The 21,868-nt window shown below is 41.0% G+C and overlaps 1 protein-coding gene across 4 annotated transcripts in view; it reads left to right on the forward strand.

Moving 5' to 3' along the window:
• The window catches only part of TNIK (TRAF2 and NCK interacting kinase), a 378,721-nt gene that overhangs the window by 229,886 nt on the left and 126,967 nt on the right, over window positions 1-21,868 (forward strand). For all 4 annotated transcript variants that reach the window (XM_059391550.1, XM_059391551.1, XM_059391552.1 and 1 more), the window contains exon 4: window positions 9,607-9,732. In XM_059391550.1, coding sequence (XP_059247533.1) covers window positions 9,607-9,732 — 126 coding nt within the window. The remainder of the gene's footprint in view (window positions 1-9,606; window positions 9,733-21,868) is intronic.

Consider the following 21,868-nt stretch of genomic DNA (forward strand, 5'->3'; position numbering starts at 1 on the left):
ACCAAAGTTTGGAAAGGATGATTCCTCAAAGGAAACAAGAGAGATATTTGAGAAGGGAGTGGGAAGGTATCTGAGTAGGCAAAACGAGGAGAATTAAACCACCATGATAGCAAATATCATTGTAGTGAATGTGCTTAAAACCGATGTGGTCCTTAAGTAGAGAACCTCTCTGGGGCCTTTGTAATGTTTCAGCCAAAAGTAGTAATAATGGTAACTAACATTGGTGGAGTGATTATTGTGAGCCAGAACTCTTTTAAATCCTCCCTATATATTGATTATTTAACCCTTTCGGCAACCTACCAAACAGCTTCCATTAACAGCACCATTGAGAAGCACCATGAGAAGAACAGGCATATTAAGTATCCTGCTCAGTGTAACATGTACGTGGGGAGTGACTATTTCAGCTTGAGCATTTTATTTTATTTTTTAAAGATTTTTTTAATTTATTAGACAGACAGCAATCCCAAGTAGGCAGAGAGGCAGGCAAAGAGAGAGGGAAACAGACTCCCTGCTGAGTTGAGAGCCCACTCGGGGCTCGATCCCAGGATCCTGAGATCATGACCTGAGCGGAAAGCAGAGACTTAACCCATCCACCTACCCACTGACCCACGCACCCCACAGCTTGAGTATCTTAACTCTATCCTTAAAGTCCATCCTCTCAACCGCATTGCTGTAGGTCTCCAGTTAAGATAGAAGGGCACTTAGTGTTTAATTTAGTGTGAATTTTTCCATTAGTTTATTCAATAAGCATTTACTAAACGTTTGCCTACTAGGAGGACCCATTTTAAACCCTGCTTGACTGAGTTTCTATTTCTGTCTTGCCTGCTGAATTCCTGTAACTGAAGCTGATGACCAGGCTCCAGCTCTCTTTGAGGAGTAAGGAAGTGGTCTCCCAGGAGCCTCTGGCAGAGGGCTTTGAACATAGTTAATGGGTTCAGTGGATGAAGGAAAAAAAAAAAGTGTTTAATCCTGAGTTGTTTGTAAGAGTCAGAGGACACACTGCTCCAACCAGGTTTGGTTCCTCCCTCTTGAAGAGAGGCCATTCGGTGGAGTGATTGGTAGCATAGAACATAGCATTATTAATAATAGTCACAACAACAACAACAGCCATGGTCAAAATAAAAATGGCTCCATACTTACCCTGTGCCAAACACTGCTGTACTTGGTTAACCACATGTTAGCTCATTTGATCCTCAAAACAGCTCCCATGAGTGGACACTGCTACTGTGTTAATTTCATGAATGAGTGATTGAGGGCATAAAGAGCCTGAGTAACTTGCCCAAGCCGCACAGATAGTAAATGGCAGAGTTGAAGTTCAAATTCAGCCAGTTAGGGTGTCTCCACCCTCCCCACAGCCCAGTTGTAGGAATGAAAGATGAGGGCGTACCCCTGCAGCTTGGCCTGCTGACTCATCAGAGCTCAGATCACACTGTACTGGCCTCCTTTCGGACTGGAACCTTGGGCAGCTTTCAGACCTTGCTGAATCTCATTTTTCTTGTGTGTTAGTATAAATACACACATCACCAACTTGTGTGGAGGCTAAAATGATATCATTTTTAGGGTCCGGCACATAACAGGTCCTCAAAAAATGATGCTAATTATTAGTCCTGGAAAGATCCAGTGGGTACCTGAGTGGGGCAGGCAGTTGGAATGGCAAGAGGATTTTTAAGAGTACCTTGAACTTCTGTCATTAGTAGATGAGTGTGTGGGGATGGCAGTCAGTGCTATGAATGATGCACCATCCCTGGGTTAGCTACTCATTAATCCGTGTAAATAGTTTGACTCAGCTCTTTCATCACCAGCAAACATTCACTGAACCCATTAACTATGGGCAAAGCCCTCTACCAGAGGCTCCTGGAAGACCACTTCCTTACTCCTCAAAGAGACCTGGAGCCTGGTCGTAAGCTTCAGTTACAGAGTTATTAGTCTTCCCAGGAACAATATTAGCCTCACCCCAACCATATATAAGATGACTTAGTGAAGAGCAGGATCTAGGAGAGAATGTTTGGCTAGATTCCTCCAGAAGCTGAAGACGGAAGCCATAATCAGTCATTCATGTATTCATTCATTTAGGGACGCATGCATGTGCTATGTTCTAGAGTGACAGCCGTGAGGAGAACGGACGCGCACACTGTCTTCTGGAATCTTACATTCCAACATGCAAAAGAGACATTTAACAGACAGTTGAACAATGACTGAATCACAGTTCTGATGAACTTTTAAGGAGTGTGCAGAAAGTATTAAGAGAGAATTTAAGAGAAAGTATCTATCTGGGCTGCTCACGTTTCCTGATAAAGTGACAGCTCTGTGAGATCCAAGGGTGAGTTCAGATCTTGCTCTGCGTTGTTGGGCCTGAGAGAAGGGTGCTCGCAGCTGCAGGAATCTGACCCTCTGGGTTCCACAGAGCCTGGGAATCCCCATGCCAGGCCCGCTGCTGCAGAGACCCCTCTGAACACACCTCTTTGGGACTCCTTTGTGGTTCTTCAGGTAGGTGTCTTTGGCAGACAGACCATCTGATAAAGTACCTGATGAGAACGTTTAGCAAAGATAAAGAAAGGTTGGGCACCTGAGTGGCTCAGTGGGTTAAGCCTCTGCCTTCGGCTCAGGTCATGATCTCAGGGTCCTGGGAGCGAGGCCCGCATCGGGCTCTCTGCTCAGCAGGGATCCTGCTTTCCCCTCTCTCTGCCTGCCTCTCTGCCTACTTGTGATCTCTCTCTCTCTATGTCAAATAAATAAATAAAATCTTTTAAAAAAAAAAAAGATAAAGGTTATTTTTGTCTTCATAATACCCTCTACCTTTGGGAGGTATTTAGTGCTTCTGTTCTGTATGGCATAGAGCATGTAAAACTTGGAAAGCTTCTAGAGTTCTAAAAACGACACGCCAAGCTGCTAGCTACATGCACACTTACGCGTCTCCCCCTATCTTGCCTACGGATTATATATACCCCGCTTGGTGGCTTACGTATGCCTGGGTCTCTGCATATGTGCATGCACATTGGGCAGATGGCCTGGATGGGGAGGCTTGTCCTACGTGCAGGCACAACATGTCAGAGAGGTGGGTTAAGGATGACATAAACCACTTCATTTATGGCTGACTTTAGGCCAGTTAGTGACAACACTATGAGGGGCAGAACTCATTTACTTCTGGGTTACCTGAGCATGTTCGTTTTGTTTTTGTTTTTTCCTTTTAATTCATGGTTTTCTTGGGAGTCATCATCAGTGGAGGCTTGAGTGTGAGAAAGAGGCACATTGGGGCATTAGTGGTTTCTCTGAGGGCCGGCTCTTCCCAGCAGGAGAGAACATAGCCTCATGGTCAAGGGGAGCCCTGCAGATCGGCACTTGCATCTGGGGATATCCTCGTTTTGACACTTCAGGGCTCCATACCCTGGGCACATCCCTTAACCTCGCCTTGTAGATAATACCCCTTGTCTCATTAAGTTTGTGTGAGAAGTAAGCAGAGTTATTGATAAAGAAAGCATTTGAGAGAAATATGTAGAGTATTGTGTTCAGGGTGTTTTACTGTTATTACAGTGACACTGTAATAAATAAAATGTAGACATTTTCCTTTGTCTCTCGATGGTACCAACAATCCCTGTAGGAGGTTACATGCCACAGATGCCACAGTCCTTCTGGCTACAGGGCCTTGGCAATCACTAATTTTCTGCTAGAAGAACAGTTCCCTCCTTAGTCACACATCATGTTTTTCTCTCTTCCTAAATGGGTAAACCCTACAAGGTCTTCAGAATTAAGCTCGAACTTGAAAGTCTTGGTGCTGTGTCCCCCGATGCCTCCAGTGAGGTTTGTTGCCCATAACCTCTCCTGTTTGTAAGTTTCCGTGCATCTCTGTCATTCTTTGATTTCCGTCTGTGTCCCCACTAGCCTATTATAAATTTCATTGTGGCAGAGCTTGACTCTGCGACGCCCATTGTTGTATTGTTATACTATTAGCTTTTAACGTTGCGCCTGGGATGCAGTCAGTGGTTACGAATCTATGGGATGCATTCATTCGCTTAAGGTTAACAGCACAGCAAATCCAGGTATGCCTGCAGGAGGTCACGGCAAAGTTCCAGTCCTTTTAAGGCTCAGGCGACTCCTTGAACCATGCTGGGTCTGTTTCTTTCGATCTGTAAAAGTATAATTTATAGGTGTATAACCCCACTGTGAGATAATTCAAGGAGATACATATATGCTTAATTATCATTTAATTTTTAGTGCATTTCATATTTAATAAACTGTGATACAAAACAAACCTCAAGCTGTGTGCTATCTACCAACAAACATGCTGGCTATGGCAGCCTCTTCATTTAGACTGCTAGGTTCCTCCATTCGGGTGCAGAATTTCATTTGGTAAGAAGAATTTCCACAGAAATTTCAAAGCCTTCAGTTTAAAAAGAGAAATTTGCAACTACTTTCCTTAGGAATGTAGGTTTTCTCTCTCCTTTGGAAACAAAACAAACCTGAAAATTAATGAGATATTGAAGCTGATATGTGACTTTTGTATTGCTTTCAAAAACTCTAATTTTGTAGTCACTAAAGCAGCTTCTTTGTTGTCACCGATTAATTTTATAATGAGAAATGACATAAGCTCATAAAAATAAATATTGCTGATTTTAAAATCCAGTTTCTGTTGATGCTGTATGTGACCATCCTGAATAAAACTTCTGCTGGAGGAAGGGATCTCACAATTACAAATTATTTTAAAACATTTTAAAATTACATCCTAGAAAATGTCAACCATCCCTTCACATTCTAATGCCTGTGATTCTTTAACAATAGATTGTCTTCAGCTTTGTGTCATATTCCCTCGACAGTGACAGTGACGTTGAGAAGGATGGGGAAGTTAATACAAACAGGCGCCTAAGGCCTAAGGCCGGCCCATGCTGTGGAGAGCGACAGCCGCGGTTCCAACCAGTGCCCACATGGCTAGGGTCAAGTGACATATATGAGTCTCTACACCTCGTACTTTCTTCTGAGTTCAGACTGACCAGTCCCCTGACTTACCATAGTTTTATTACACAGTTTTATTTTTGTTCCATGGATCGAGACCTAAATATTGGGCAAAGTCTTTGTCATAGAGCACACTAATATTAAGTATCTTATTAATTCCATTTTTCAATCCTAGCATATTGTAAATGCTTAAAGTATATTCCCTGTATTAAATACGCAACTTAAAATCCCTGATGTCATTCATAAGCAAGTACTATTGTGTGCTAACAAGTTTCTTTAATTGGAGGACCAAGGGCAGGTTTCTCTTTATCCCTGGCTTAAAATGCTCCCAAACACTTCCTTCATGATTAGCAGCTTTATCACCATGGGTTACTGCTCTTCTGTCTAGGAGTTTTCAGTAGCACTGGCTTTGGAGTCAAACGGATCTCGCTTTGAATCTTAGCTCTAACATATAAGATACGAAAGAATTTGGGGGATTTCTTAACCTCCCTGAAATTAATTTTCCTCACTTATATGGGATCATTTAATCATCTACTTCATAGAGCTGTTTTGCATATTAAATACACAGTTATCTCGTACATAGCGAACATTATGTAAGTTGGCTTTGGCTCTGTTTTCTGACCACAGTATCATATCATTCTATGGTATTATCATCAGAGGTAGTCAGTGGCTTAAAAGCATCTCCTAGAAACATCTATTTCTTTGCCTTTGAAAACCACTTTTTCTTACATGGTTTGCCATCGTCCAGGAGGCCAGGCCTGCCTTCTCACTCAGAAGGTTTGTCTGCAAGCAATTAGAGAGAGCTAGCCCCAGTCCGCAAGTAATTTTCCAGCTTCTGTTAGGTCACATTTGCTAATGTCCCATTGGCCAAAGCAAGTCACATGACTGAGCCCAGAGACAAGAAGAGGAAATGGGCTCCCATCTCCTCATGAGGGAGGCTGCCAAACATCATGGCCTTTCCACCCCTCCCCTATCCAAGTCTACCACAAATACTAAGCAATAGATTCTCGTGATCTTGTGAAAGAAAGTCTTCTTTATTTTGATAATAAAGCTATGCTTAAATAAGCACTTCATAATTTCTAAGCCTGAGAGGTGGTTTAAATAGATATTCTTATTTTCATTCACAAAACTGATATTTAGAGAGTCCATATGCAATGTCTGAGGGTACATAATGAATTGACTTGGAATAGATTTATGACTGAAGTAATGGTTCTTCCTGTTTACCAGACTTGGCTTATTAAAACTAGTCCCTTTTAAAATTTGTGGCAATTTGGTACCATTATTTTGTTTTTCATTATGACCCAGAGGTTGTTTATTTCCTGGTGGGCTGGATCCTTTTGCTTAATTCTCAAGACATAATAATCCATTTACAAAACAGAAGACATCCTTCTCTTAGAACTTTGTAATCTAACTATAGCCTCTGTTGTTGTCTTTGTCTTTTTGAAAGCATTGTAACTCGTGCTTTTCAATAGCCATGTTGTGAGAGGGTAGACTGCTTGTCCAGTGGATAAATAAGTTTCTGTAGTTACTAGTGTTTCCCTGTCAATACCGCTAACTTGCTGCCACCCTTGCCCTAGACTAGAAATTGTGATCAATAGTAGCCCAATAAAATGTATGCCCACTTACAAGATAAAGATCAAAGTTCTATGCTAGAGCTATATAACAATAACCCACAGTGGTTCCATAATTGTGTTTAGAAACCATGCAATTTAAACTAAAATTCAAGATACCTCCATTCCTGCTCTTCCACTGGTATTTTTTTGGTTGACAAGATTAAAAATAATGTTTATTTTGTATTACACTTTATAACTTTCACATACTTCATTCAAATATCACAGAAGACTGGGGCTTATAATAAAATTCTATTATAAAATCTCTATCTAATTATAGAAGAGAAAACTGACATTGTAAAAGATAGGTTACTTTCCTAAGATCATGGAGCCCAAAGAGAACATACACCCTACCTGCCCACCCTCATTTTTCTGACTCAGTGCCTATGCTTTCTTCATTTTCATATTGCCTCACTTTACTTTTGCAAAGTGATAGAGAGCTGCTGCCTTCATTCTGTTCTCCATTACTATTTATTTTAGATTTAACTATATATTGAATTATACTATTATTTAACTGTTTCATATATTCTTATATTCTTAATAGCACAGAAAACTTTTTCTAAGACACTATACTCCCCACCCAGTGGATTCTCCCACATTACCCTCCATCCTCTTGAGAACGTAGGAGGCTGGCAGCAATGCTTGTAGAACCAACTTGTTGCTTAGAATGACTGAAGGTGAGACCGGCAGGCTGCCGTGGGAGAGAGAAGGGTGTTTTATTGCCTCATGTAGTTCCCTCTTTAATGGAAGCAGCAGTCGATAGCAGGCTGCCCACAGAAACCCTCAGTCTGTTTTCTCCCCTTCTGTTTAGGCTTCCCCAAAGTACCGCTCACATCCTGCATTTGTCCACAATAATTTGGCCTCACATGGTAGGTTTAAAATAGCTCACTATGCACCACAATAAGACATCTGAGGTGTGCTGTGTGGACCCTTTGCCAAGTGGAAGATCCATGAAGGTCAGTCCCTCCCCAGGCCAAGGGCAAAGGCATAAGTAGTTTCTTGATAGTTGCAGGAAAGAACCCAGTGATCAGCGGTATGCCATCCCCTCCCTCCTCAACTCCCCTCCTCACCATAAGGGCCACATGCTTTTCCTCAGCTCAGCGCCCCGGTTGTACATTCTATTTTGAGATCACCTAGTCTTCAATTTTGTTAACCCATGTGACATGTAACATGTTTCATTTTCCTAGGTTGGCAAATCTCCATTGTTTTTCGCTGAAACTTATTTTTGCATGGTCAGGAAATGTCAGCATTTCACCATTCTTCTCATCTCATTCTTACCATTTCCTTTCAAGTCCCACTAACGCTGCTGTAAGCAGCTCCTCTTTTGCAGGTGTTCATTCTTTTATTCATGTTTCCTCACAGGCACTTTGCCTGGTGCGAGGCGTGTTACAAAGAGCAAAAGCAGGCACCGTTCCTGTGTTTACAGTTATTATGGGCTGATGAGGAAGAGAGAGTTTGATCAAATGGTCAGAGGGATAAATGTGGAAAGGTGCCACAAAGGGAGAGACACATGATGATCCACGAGGCTCAAACCAAGTGAGACAGATCAGAGAGTTTTGCTGGGGAAGGGACTCTGGAACAGAGACCTGAAGGCAGAGGAAGGCTTAGAATCCATGGAGAAGAGAGTCAAGTAAAAGAGCAATTATGACATATCTCCGTACCAAAACCAATATGGTGCAAGTGTTAAGTGTAGGGGGTAGATAAGATAAAGCGATGAGGGGTGAGGTGGGGACTTGACATGGCCTGAGAGAATTAGGGAAGACATCCTAAGGAGGTCATATAAAGTTAGTAGGAATAATGAGTAAAAATTATGTGAAGATGAGGAAGGGAAAAAAGATTCCATGGAAGACCACAGAAGGGCATGACACCGTAGACACTGAAGTGAGGCTGAGCAGCCCAAGATGGAAGGGGACACACAGGGACACAGCATGGGCAGCCTTTCAGGTAAAGATGATATAGCAGTCTACATGCAGAGATCACTGTTGCTACCTCTGCATCTAAAACAACTCTCCTGGGATGGAATTTTTTTCCACCAATCTCTGAAATAAAATACTGGTTTATGGTCCAATTAATGTGTACATATCAAAATCAAATTATGGGAGAACACATGCACACTCCGATGGTAATGCTAGGGCTCCCTAAAGTGGCCCAAGGTGATGGACTCCAAATTGAAATTCAGAATGAATGAGACCTGAATATCAGGAAACTTAGTCTGTAGGAGAGTTAGCTCTTTTCACATCCATGGCACTACCACATTCCCCCTTTCTTTTTATGTTTAGTTTCCTGAAAGTGAGATGAGTACTCCTGTTTTGTGAACTTCCTCAGATCTAGGGAACTACCCTCGCTCCCTTTCCCATCTGACTTTCATCATCTTCAGTCAGTTACTTCAATAAAAGTAGGCTTCAAAGAAAATGAACCTAACAAATTTTAAATCTCAGACACTGCATTTTTTTTTCCTTTCCCCAATCTTTCCGCTACCAGATATGATCAGTGGTAGGTACTCAGTGGACATAGTTCCCAGAATCTGAGAGTGAATTTTATCTCAATAGTCTGTCTACCTTGATCTTTTCCAGGTCAAAGGATGCAATTTCTTTTTCTAGCAGGTTGTATGCTATGCCTGTTTGCTGTACAAAGAGAAGACCCTCTTAGATTGCCAATTTATTGTCTTGTAATATTTTTCCTTGTAGTCAAGAGAGAAAGTCAAGTTTTATAATAATTATATGTGTTTACAACCAAAGAAGAAAAAAAATTTGTTTATTTATTTATTTGACAGACACACATCGAGTGAGGGAACACAAGCAGGGGGAGTGGGAGAGGGAGAAGCAGGCTCTCTGCTGAGCAGGGAGCCCGAAGTGGGTCTCAATCCTATGACCCTGGGATCATGACCCCAGCCAAAGGCAGATGCTTAATGACTGAGCCACCAAGGCACCCCCAAAAGAAAAAACTTAAGAAAGAATTTATTACATAGTTGATATGAATAGTGATACAAAAACAAAATCCAACTAAGGACAACAGATTTTCATGACAGAATATTTTTATTCTAATACAGGATGAAGAGGAGGAGATCAAACAAGAAATTAACATGTTGAAGAAATATTCTCATCACCGGAATATTGCAACTTACTATGGTGCTTTTATCAAAAAGAACCCACCAGGCATGGATGACCAACTTTGGGTATGTAGTGCAATCCAGATTTGCTTTTTACATGAAGAACAACCAGGGCTAAATGGTTTGTTCGTCTATCCTCACATTGGATTAACTACTTCTTTGAAGCTCTTAGCCCCATGATTTCCATAACATTGTGTCTTCAAGATTTTTCCCATTTTCCTATATACCTCTCCTTCTTTTAAGCATCTTTTTTTTTTTTTAAGATTTTATTTATTTATTTAGAGACAGAGAGAGAGAGAGAGAGAATGAGAGAGCATGTGTGGGCAAGATAGGGAGGGACAGAGAGAGAAGGAGAGAGACTCTCAGGCAGACTCTATGCTGTGTGTGGAGCCTGATACGGGGCTTGATCATGTGACCCCGAGATCATGACCTGAGCCAAAACCAAGGGTCAGACATCTAACAGACTGAGCCACCTAAGTGCCCCTCCATCTTTTAAGTATCTTTATCCTTTATCCCTTAATGTCACTAGAGCAAGTTGTTAATATCACTAGAGCAAGTTGTTAAGTTCTCTGGTTTTTCCACTAGTTAGTACATTTATTGAGTTTTAATTATATTTTAGGCATCATGCTATTTGCTTTTTATATATTATATCATTTATTCCAGCTCTTTGAGGGAGACATTTTTGTTTCCTCATTTCTTAGATGACAAAACTTAGGCGTACAAAGATGGTAAGTAAATTGCCCTAAGGTCTTTGTAGCTAGAAATGGCAGAGCCATTATCTAACCAAGCTCTGGGAGTCTTTTTCCTTGCCTGTCACTAATGTATGGATGACTGAAATTTAAATTCCAGTTCTGTGAGTGAAATACCTAAGACAGTGTGATACTGTGTAATTACTCTCATAGGTTGCTTTCCTTTCCCATTAGCTGTGTGCCCCAGTCCTGTATCTGTGACAGTCTGTCCCTCTGAAAGTAGATTCAGTACGTCTGATACCAAAATCACTGCTCCCCTCCTTGCCCTGCACAGATTGCTTTTCTTCTCATCTTCCTGATTACTGTCCATGGAACTTTTACTCACTTTTAGTCCCTCAGGCTGGTGGGCCCATTCAGTGGAAGCCTAGATTTTGCTGTAGACTTCTACTTGATCTATCCGTCTCTCTCTGTCTTGAATCTTTATTTGTCCCATATGTTGCTGTGGGATTAATTACTTTAAAAATACCCTTTTAACCACTTATTCTCTTATTCATTTTCTAGAGTTTTTAATATGTGTCGGACACACAAAATTTATTTAATTAGACAGAGCTTACTATATGCCAAATTATATATTATATTGTGTGGATCCCATGACTACTATTTCATGGATAATTTATTGAAGAATCTCAGTCTACTCTCTTAATGCAAGAGACATTTGTGGTCCAGCTGAGAGGATAAAACATGCACAGTGAATAGAGTTGGTGACCAAAAGGAATATAATAATGTTAGCTCAGAAAAATAACAAGATTTTCATGTCATTTGATAATTGAATATTACAGTCTTTGGAAGTGAAAAGAGCTGCTGGTTATTTTTTCCCCGATAAGTCCTGTCTTTAAATTTAGAATTAAAAAAGTATTTTGGGGTAAATAAACCCTTTTTGTATGATCACCTTGATTTTATATATTCTTATGTGATTTCTGAAAGAGTTATAGTAAGATTTTAATCATGCCCTCTTAAATGTAGGTGTAAATGTGAAAATTAAAAATGTAAAAGTAGTAGGAAAAATAGTTGTAACTGTAAAATACTAAAGAAAGATAAATGAGGGCATGTATGTAAGGGCATATCCACAAAACAGAATTTTGATGAACTTGCCCATATACATTTCTTAAAGTTTCCCATTATAAAAATAATAATAATAAACAAAGTAAAAATACAGATAACTGATTTAGGAAAAACATCCATTTGGTATATGATGAGACAGAATTTAGTAGCCTTTAGAGATGGAGAATTTTTATAAATCAATAGTAAAATATGAGACTAAGAGAAAGATTAAGAACAAGACAACGATGAACAAAGTAAGAGATATCAATTATCTATAAAGATGTTCTCAAAATGGAACCATGCCAAGAACATAAATGCAAAATAAAACATGAATTAAATATCATTTCTTAACTTGTAGATTGGCAATGATTTTTTTTTAATGATATACACAGAATGGACACTTACACCCCCTGCTTATGGAAATGGAGATTGGAGGTTGGTACTCTCTTTACTCAAGGACAAATGGGAATACCTGTGGATAAACACACAGATATAAAAGAATGTATCCTAAATAAATATTTGGGCAACTACATCAAGATGTATGTAGACGTTAACCAATAGGTAATTGCTTAAAGTAAGTCCGTTGAAGGACACTATGAAAGGACGTATCAGCCAGTTAAAAAGCTGTAGATTTATATTTATAATGGATAAACAATTAACTATTATAATGGGTATTTTTAATCCATTTTAAAAATGCTGTGATTAGATAAAACACATTTTCATTTTTGTGAAAAAATGAAAGAAAAAGGAAAAAATTTATCTGCCCACCTATATATATAAATGGTGGTTGTCTAGAATAATATATACCAATGGTGTTGAAGATATTTTTTATCTGGGTAGTCATTTCAGTAATTTAATTCTTGAGAACTTTTTTCTTTTTTATGTCTACTTTTTTTTTCTTCTAAACTTCCTTTTAACTTGAGCATGAGAGCCATTTCTCTTCCTTCTTTTTTTCTTTGTTTCTCTTGGGGCTATCTTTATTCCTCATAGACAGTCAGCTCCCTGAGGACGAGGATGGTGTGGTTTGCATCTCAGTGTCCTCGGTGCTAGGAAGGTGCTGGGTATACAATGGCAACAGAATAGTTGGTCTGTAAAGGAAAGTGATCATCATTGCTGCGAACTTGGTTGCTAATACTATTGGTACAAAGCAGATTTCTACCGGTACTCGGAAAGCTCAGTTTACCTGTGGCCTCTGGGTTCAACAGAAATGATGAGATGATGCAATTTGGAATATCTCTGTGTTCCTTAAAGGACTTCTACATCATCAAGAATTGGCTTTTTAGCAGTGACCCCCATATCGCTATAAGCTTCAGCAGGTAACAAGTGGAGAATGATAGCTGTTGGAGCCCTTTCGGGAGAGACATGTTTGGTTTGGTCGGGGCATGGTTCCCCGGGAAAAAGAAAGCATAAATGGGGCTTTGGAGCCATCACCTTCAGGAATCACCTGCAGGAATACAAGCTGAGTCACACCCCATTAGTAATATCATTTCTTTCATGAGACGGGCCCAATAGGATGTTATCGGTTTTCTTATGAGAGTGAATTGTTAAAACCTCCATATTTATTTGGAAATCATTGGTTGAAGGGAAGAGAGGAGTGGTCAAGCAGGGATTGACTGGTTTTTACCTTTTCCTGAGGCTGTGATTTTTTAAGTTGGAAAGAAAATTAGTTGTCCTTTCATTTGCTGGGTCCCCATGAAGTTCATTGACTTTCCCAGGGCCTCAAAGCAGGCGTCCTGAATTGTGACAGTTTAGCTTGGCCTGAAGTGCTGGGAAAGGCCCTGGAAGTTTGTTTTATGTTTTTTTAAATAGCAAAACCTGCAGTCCATTTTCCAGCTGGCACTGGGAGAAAGCAGCATGCCTATTTGCATCTGCATGGAGCAAATGGGAGCTTTTGTACCCCTGGGACCCGTTGCTACCCGCCAGTTCTTGCCTTGGCCAGTTGCTCCTTCCATGAAGACAGCGGTGGCTGTTGGGAATCCAGAGTCTCCATGAGTAAATGTTCATTTATTCATTCACCATCCACCCATTCATTCATCCCACAAACATATAGCGAGCGTTTGCTAGCACAAGGCACTCTTCTGAGCACTTAGGCTCTATCAGTGAACAACATCGGAGGAAGCCCCTACTTACATGTAGCTTATCCTCCTACTACAGACAATGTACATAATTAGTAAGAAAACTGCAGAAGATGCTGCCGCTGACCCGTAGAGCAGGGGAAGTCAATGGGGTTGCAGGCAGGAGTAGCCCCATGGTAGATAACTCACAGAAGGGCCTTCCAAACTGGGTGTTTTCTGAGAATAACAATGGGAGTGATGTGACCAGAAACATGGGGAGATGAGACATGGGGCCAGATCATGCAGGGCCTTCCAGACCATGGGAAAGATGTCTGCTTTGCCAACTTCAAGAAGGGGACATCTGCAAGTAGTGATCCCTCCCAAACCCAGGCCCTGCGAGAGGACCCAGGCCTTCACATTCCATTTTCCCACCTGTGATTAAACATACGGGCCTCATGTTCTGCTTGGAAGACAGAGGACCTAGCGTTTATCAGTTGGTGCTCCTCCAGAGGACTGGTCTGTCCATTCCCATGTCCCTAATCATCCATTAGCTTCTGTGTCACTGGAGATGAAAATACAAAGCCATGAAATGCCCCCGAGGGCAAGAGCATCTTCTTTTTCTAGTTGTGCTCTTACTATTTGACAACAAACTAAGGGAGATCTTGGAAAAGTCAAGGCAGAATAGAAACATAATAATTAGGAAATCAATAGCAGATTACAATATTGGTGGAAACTTGATTATAGGATATGGTAGTGTGTAGTTATTCCAAGGCCTCTCACTCACTAAATTCGAGCCATTCCAGGTTAAGAATAACAGTAGCAGGTAATATTTATTGCATGCTTTTCACATGCCAAGTTTTTGTGTTTTTGCATTGTCATATCATCAGACATTTACAGCCACTCTACAAATTAGATAGTATCATTATTTCCACTTTACAGACAAGGAAATTTGGCTCAGAGAAGTTAGGAAATCTGCCCAGGGTCTCCCAGCTGGTGGGGGATAAAGCCAGCAGGTTAACCAACCCCAGGCTGTCCGATGGTAGAATCGAGCCCTTGAGTTCTACATTCTTTTTTTTTTTAATTGCAAAAAATAGTTTTGATATCAAAAGTTGGTGTTCCAAATAGGACTGAGGCTTTGGGTTTCAATTATTTTGACTTCACCTTTAACCTTTTCCATTCCTCAGTTCCCCAATTTTCAAAGAGGTAGGAGGACCAGCTAGTTACTAATAAGACTGATGCGAAGTTTGGGAAATATGCTTGGAAGAGTATATTAAACCTGCCGGGAAAGGGGTCACAGAGAGTTGACTCTTTGGACTAACGGCATTCTGTTAGGACTGCATGTATATAAAATGTTATTGCGAATTTTATAGAGATAAACCTGTGGCCACCCAAAACACCACTTGCGAATAACATTTATTCCCAGTATTCAGGCTACGTGAAATATCCCCCAGTTGTTTCTTTTGTTGTGGCTGGAGGTTTTGCACATAGCCTACCAGCACCAATATGTGTGCTGTTTTAGGTGTCTGATTGAATTATAATCTGTGCAATTTCTATCAGTCTTGTTGTAGCAATAAATTCTTGTTTAGTACCATCTCTTTGCGGAAATACAACTACTTCTGATAATGGCTAAGTAATTCTACTTTATCAACTGCTGTGGGCCTGAACCGGAAATCAAAAAAGGGAGCACTTTCAATAAAGATTCTGATCTCTTGGAAATAAGCAAGCTCTGTCACATGACACGGCCATCTCAATCCGCCTTGCCTTGGTGGGGAGCCGCTCTCCATTCTGCTGCATACCATTCAGGCACCGGGAGTGAGCGACGAGTAGCATCCATGGAGTACACCAATTTCTCCGACATTAGAAATGGAAATCATGCATATTTTTATCTCTCTTCTGATACCACCACAATCACAGGATTAAACTATTTTATAAAAATAATACATCCCCCTTTTCTTTTTAAGATTTTATTTATTTCACAGAGAGGGAGAGAGAGAGCACAAGTAGGCAGAGAGGCAGGCAGAGAAAGAAGGGGAAGCAAGCTCCTCACTAAGCAGACAGCCTGATGCAGGATTCGATCTCAGGACCCTAAGATCATGACCTAAGCCAAAGGCAGAAGCTTAACCTACTGAGCCACTCAGGCACACCAAATATAATATATTTCTGACTAGCTTTGGAAATGCAGGGGAGTAAAATAGTAAGACACCAGATTTCTATACTGCAGAGTCTCCATAAGCCATTCCTTAGATTGCAACAGTATTGCCTTGCAGAGCTAAGAGTTCACAAATTATGGGGTATGCATTTTGGGGACATTGTAGCAATGGGCTGAAACCTGACCTGGAATACAGAGACCTGGGTTCTAATAATGGCACAGGCAGCATCTCTGACATTCGGTTTCTTCCCTATAAAAACGGTTACTTTTTTTTTTTAAGATTTTATTTATTTATTTGACAGACAGAGATCACAAGTAGGCAGAGAGGCAGGCAGAGAGAGATGGGGAGGCAGGCTCCCTGCCGAGCAGAGAGCCCAATGTGGGGCTCAATCACAGGACCCTGGAATCATGACCTGAGCTGATGGCAGAGGCTTTAACCCACTGAACCACCCAGGCGCCCCATAAAAACAGTAACTTAAAGAAAAATGGCAGGGGCACCTGAGTGGCTCAGTCGGTTAAGTGTCAGCCTTTCACTTGGGTCATGATCGCAGGGTCCTCAGAGGGAGTCCTGAGTCAGGCTCTCTGCTCAACAAGGAGTCTGCTTCTTCCTCTGCCCCACTTCCCCTTGTTCTCTCTTTCTCCCTCTGTCTTTCTCCATCTTTCTCTCTCTCAAATAAATAAATGAATATCTTTAAAAAAAAAAAAAAAACAGCAATGTTAGGGTAGGTCTGGGTTTTCAAATTGTCAGCCCAGCAGCTAAATACTGTCCAGGTGAATGTATTTAGTTTGATTCACATAAGGTGGTGGTGTTTTAATTATGCCAACATTAGAAAAATATCAGACAGTTTCACACAAAAGTCTGGATTCCTCGAGCAGTTTTGAAAAATAGGATGATATGGGAATGCTGGGCTCGAAACCCCCCAGTAGCCACAGAATGTGTGAGCTGTTTGGGGATCACATGCCCACTCCAGCTTGAACAGAGGTCCCAGTGCTCCCTGTGGCCTTCCACACACGCTCAGCTTCATGCACTGACATTACTTGTCGAGCTCCTGCATAACGTCATCTGGGGGCAAGATACCAAGATTTACCCATGAGAACCCTTCTAGAATCTTCCATGATGTTGGCCACCATCCCCAAACCTAGGTCTAGTATAGTTTACATTTGCTGTGGCATCTTGTCTGGCAAAAGATCAGGCCTGCTTGCACTGTTGGTTGTTTTAAGATTTAAATGCTGTGGGTAGCGTTATAAAAATTCAAGCCACCTGAAGCTGAGTCTTTTGAACAATTTAAAATTTCTCTTTTTTGAGCTCTATGTATCAGAAATGAGGCTTTCTTTGCTTTTCTTTTCTTTACTTTTTTACCCCCTTGTTTTAATCAGTATCTGTCACTTATAGAACTAAAGAATTCCCCTCATCATATATGTAGAACCCAGGTCATTTGTCTGAAGAAGGGACTGAATCTCATTGCTTGTGAGTAGAAATTTTTGAAAGACTAACTTTGGTAATTAGAGGAGTGCCTAAAATATTAGGAGGAGTGATCGTAACCAGGTTCCCAGACTCAGAGCTACCCTATTGCATGACCTATGAGACAGGATATGCTACTTAGGTATAAACAGAGTGAAAAGCCATTCCTAATTTAATACATTGCAATAGGGCCTGAGTTCAGCTTTAAACGAACCATTTTTATGAATTAATGGTGGGTGATTCTGTGACAAGAATATACAAATGATTTCTTCTTTTATCCCAATGACTTTCATTTGAATTGTGCTTAAACTGCTTTCCACCCAGGCAGAAGGAAGACTTCTGTGTGCCCAAACTTATTCCACTATTGGGCTACACAAACCTCCAGTTCCTTTTCTAGATGAATTCTGAGCTGAGGTCTGTGCTTCTCAAATCCTCAGCCATGAAGTTGTTTAATCATAAATCTAAGGCTAGTATTTTATTTTATTTTCCCATTTTTACTTGTTTGAAAGCTTGCTTTCCCATCCACTCCCCATGTTCTTCTATTGGGTGTAACATTCTGACCAGCAGAGCTAAACATTTCTTATAGCCTTAATAAGGTTAGTTTCTGTGAGAGGGTCCCAGAATGGACATATAATGCTTTGCTTCTAACAGGAAAAAATCTCCAGCAGATCTTGCATGCATACTGAGAAATCTGAGCACGGGAAATCAAATACATGATGCAACTAACGTCCCTCGTTCCTTGAATACCGCTATGCTGACTCTGAGACACTCTCTCCTTAGACCTGATGACCAGTGACCATTGATATTAGAGCCTTTCTAGTGGCTTCTTGTGGCTAAAAAATACCATTTGACTCCATATAACTGCCATTGTCATTCTCAGTTATAAAGTTGTTCATTATTCAGAAACTATATCAACAAAGTTTGGGGACACTTCATGTCCTGGGGACTCAATTTTTTAATCTTTGGAAAACTTAGAATGTATAGTTCAAGTACTTTTCTTTCAAGTCTAAAAATATGTAGACACCAAAAGAATTTTTTTCTTTCAAATACGTGCTAGTTTAAAAATGAATGCAAAGGATTGTTTACGTTGCTTTTTCAAATTTGAAATTCCCGACAGTTTTACCTTACCTTTACAAAAGTAGATTTTTTTTTAAGATTATTTATTCATTTATTTATTTGACAGACAGAGGTCACAAGTAGGCAGAGAGGCAGGCAGGGGAGGGGGGGAAGCAGGTTCCCCGCTGAGCAGAGATCCCAATGTGGGGCTCGATCCCAAGACCCTGAGATCATGACCTGAGCTGAAGGCAGAAGCTTAACCCATTGAGCCACGCAGGCGCCCCTACAGAAGTAGATTTAAATGATAAATATGTTTCATAGGTGTGCCTCCAATTCTTGTACTTCTATACACATGTATTTGATCTTGTGGGACTTTCAACTACCTCTGGCAAGTGAGGCAGCATTCTATGTAACAAAGTCCTGGTTTTGTTTACACCTTCATAAACCGTGCAGTTGAGATCTGTGGCTATTCCCACACATGATAAAAATATCTTGTGCCTTCCTGATGTTTCTGGGCCTTCAAGGTCAATGGGCTGATCTTTAGCAGAGCTGTGAATTCTTGGATGTTTAGATTTCCTACCCTTTTCTTAGAGTACTCCTTCAGTTCCTGCGTTCAGACTTCTCTCATTTTAGGCGGGCCTTCGACTTCCTGCTCTCTCGTCTTCTTCCTCTCGCCGGTCTCTTGTCCCTCCTTTTCCTATAAAAAAGAAGGGATCTGTTAGTAGTCAGTTATTTGTGTGGGAGACTGACTGACTAGTGACCTTTGGGGAGAACTAATCAAGCTATTTTTGGCTAGCTCCTGCAGTGTTAAAATATCATGAGGCATTGTTTCAAGTTATGGGAGCTTAAAACCAGTTAACTAGCATATAAGCAACTACTGTAAGGACCCCAGCAATCATTCTAAGCTTCTTACACTGGCTCTAAGGATAAACGTTTTAAATTTCCTTCAGCGGTGATTGGGGTTGGAAAGCGCAGGTGACAAGTGACCACAGCAGGTGACTCCCTCCTGAAGGCCCCTCCTGATGAAGAGGTGAGCTTAGGGCTGGCTCAGACAGTGCTTCCGAAATTCCCCCTGCGCCCAGCTGAGACCCAAGATCTTTTACTTAAATAATGTCCCCTCCCTCTACAACATCTAAGAAAAAACATCTTCTTGGTCAGAAATAGAAGACAACTGGCAAAAATACATGATGAACAACCGTGTAACTCAGACATATGTTAGAACACTTTGTTCTTAAAAGTTTACCTTTTTGATTTAGATAAAAATAACTACCATGTCCAAGTCATCCAAGCAACCCTTACCCTCTTAAATTGGGTTACACTACAGTGTGCCCGCCCTTTCTTCCTCTCTTTCTTTCTTTCTTTTCTTTTCTTTTCCTTCTTTCTTTCTTTTTTCTTTTTTCTTTCTCTTTCTCTCTCTCTCTTTTTCTCTCTTTCAGATTTTATTTGAGAGAGAGAGAGAAAAAACACAAGCAGAGGGAGGGGCAGAGGGAGAGCAGGAAGCAGGCTCCCCTCTGGGCAGAGAGCCCGCCGGCCGTGCAGCTCAATCCCAAGACGCTGGGATCATGATGCTTAACCAACTGAGCCACCCAGGCGTCCCTACTGTGCTGTTTCTTAAATATCTCCTCGGCGGAACGGTTCCAATTCTAGGTCCAGGTCCGACCCCCATCCTGCATGAGTTTGGTTCTGTCCTCACCTTCAACCTAGCCATCCTTCTCTCTTCCTAAGTGATACATAGGAATATCCTGTTCTCTGACCAAGTTGTTTAGGTGGCGTTGAATGAGCATTTCAAATGTCCCATTCCTTCTAAATCTCTCCTCCCACCTCGTCAGCCTTCCAAATAAAAAGATCTGTTTCTTCTTGCCATGAGATACAAGCTTGCAAAAAGGACTTGTTTCCTTTGTGCTTCTTTATTAATAGGAGTTTCAGAAACATAAGTACCCAATGCCCTTTATAAGCACCTGTCAGTCATTCTTCACCACCAAGGTGAAGTGGATTTGGGGAAGCTATTGGTACCATCTTTCAAGTTGGAAACTCTTTGTCATTTTTTCCCCCTGAACATACAAACAGAGCAATAGATAAAAAAGTAATAAATATAATTTAAGATATAAGTGATAAGTATAGTTTAAGATTTGGGGCTGCTAGGAGTTTTACACTCACGGACACACAATATTCACATCAAACATATTTTTTATTTTATTTTATTTTATTTTATTTTATTTTATTTTGCATTTTACAGTGCTGGGGGTGGGGTGCAAAGCCCAGGGAGGTTAGAAAACAGGCATGCCCAAGGTCACACAACTAATACTTGAGAGATCACCATGCTTTCACTCTGCTGTACGTACTTAATGAGTATATAGACTCCGGGTAAGACTGCAGACCCGCATAACTAAGCTCCATTTCCAAGTAAATAAGGAAAAGGGAATTGAAGGGAAAGAGAGTTAATGAAACAGTAGCTGCAAATCACTGAGCCCAGCACCTGGCACGCGGCAAATTCTCAGTAAATGTGAGCAAGTAGTGTTGCCCCAGTGCCAACTCTTTTAGAACTTTCTTTTGGGGAGAACATTAATGATCCATCATTTCTTGCTTGTGGGATGGGAAGTTATTGACTTGCCGCTGCTGGGCTTGGCATGTTGAGCCCTGTTTCTGTTTATTAATGTGATGAGGTTACTTGTGGCGAGGGAGGGTCCCTGCTGCTTGGTGGAGGTAATTATCTGTGTTGCTGTGCGGCTCCAAGATCCAGTTGCTGGCAAATGCTGGTTTCTTCCTTGCTCTCTCTCTCTCTCTCTCTCTCGCTCGCTCTCTCTTTTTTTTAAATCCCATTACATAATTTAACAATCATTTCATTCCGTAGTGAGATGAAAAGACTTTAGCAGCCTTCAGCTGGAGCTGAATAGAGAAGCAAATTATAGAAATCACTGACATTAGTGCCTGGCTAGGGCCGGATTGTTTCCTACTGAATATTTGAAAGTATTTTGTCCAATCTAATTTTAAAAGACCGGAGCCACTGGGCTTCCACTGCTTTCCTTGGGAACTATAATTACGTGGCCTAATGGGGCTCAGTGGTGGGACGTATTCTCCAGCTGATAGACGAGCAATGGAGGCATTTGTGGGAGGTCTGGTCACTGTGTTCCTTCAAAACAGGATTTGAGAAGGGGCACAAACTTATTTTGCTCATTGGAGAAGATATTTTCTTTCTACGCAAGGATGTTCCTTTGGTTGGCCTGCTGCCTATCACTACATCATAGGATTTTCTTTAACTCTGTGTTATAGAGAATCCCCCAAACACACAACAGTAAAGAGAACAATATAATGGATACCGATGTGCCCCAAACTAGCTCAGCTACCACCCATCCTGCCCCAAACACATGCTCACCCCCTTCTTCCCTTCTACTATTATTTTGAAACCAATCTTCTCATCTCACTTTTTCTAAATTCTAAGTATGTATAACATAAAATTTAGCATCTTAATCATTTTAAAATATATAATTCAGTGGCCTTAAGTACATAGTATTGTGCAACCATTACCGCTATGTAGGTCCAGAACTTTTCCATCACCCCAAAAGAAAACTCTGTACCCCTTCAGCACCATTCTTCCCTCCCCATCGTGCCTGGCAGTCACTCCTCTGCTTTCTGGACATTTCATATAAATGCATTTATGCAGTACATAGCCTTTTTGGTCCTTCTCTCAATG

Source organism: Mustela nigripes, chromosome 2, assembly GCF_022355385.1.
Source record: "Mustela nigripes isolate SB6536 chromosome 2, MUSNIG.SB6536, whole genome shotgun sequence".
Taxonomy (NCBI): domain Eukaryota; kingdom Metazoa; phylum Chordata; class Mammalia; order Carnivora; family Mustelidae; genus Mustela; species Mustela nigripes.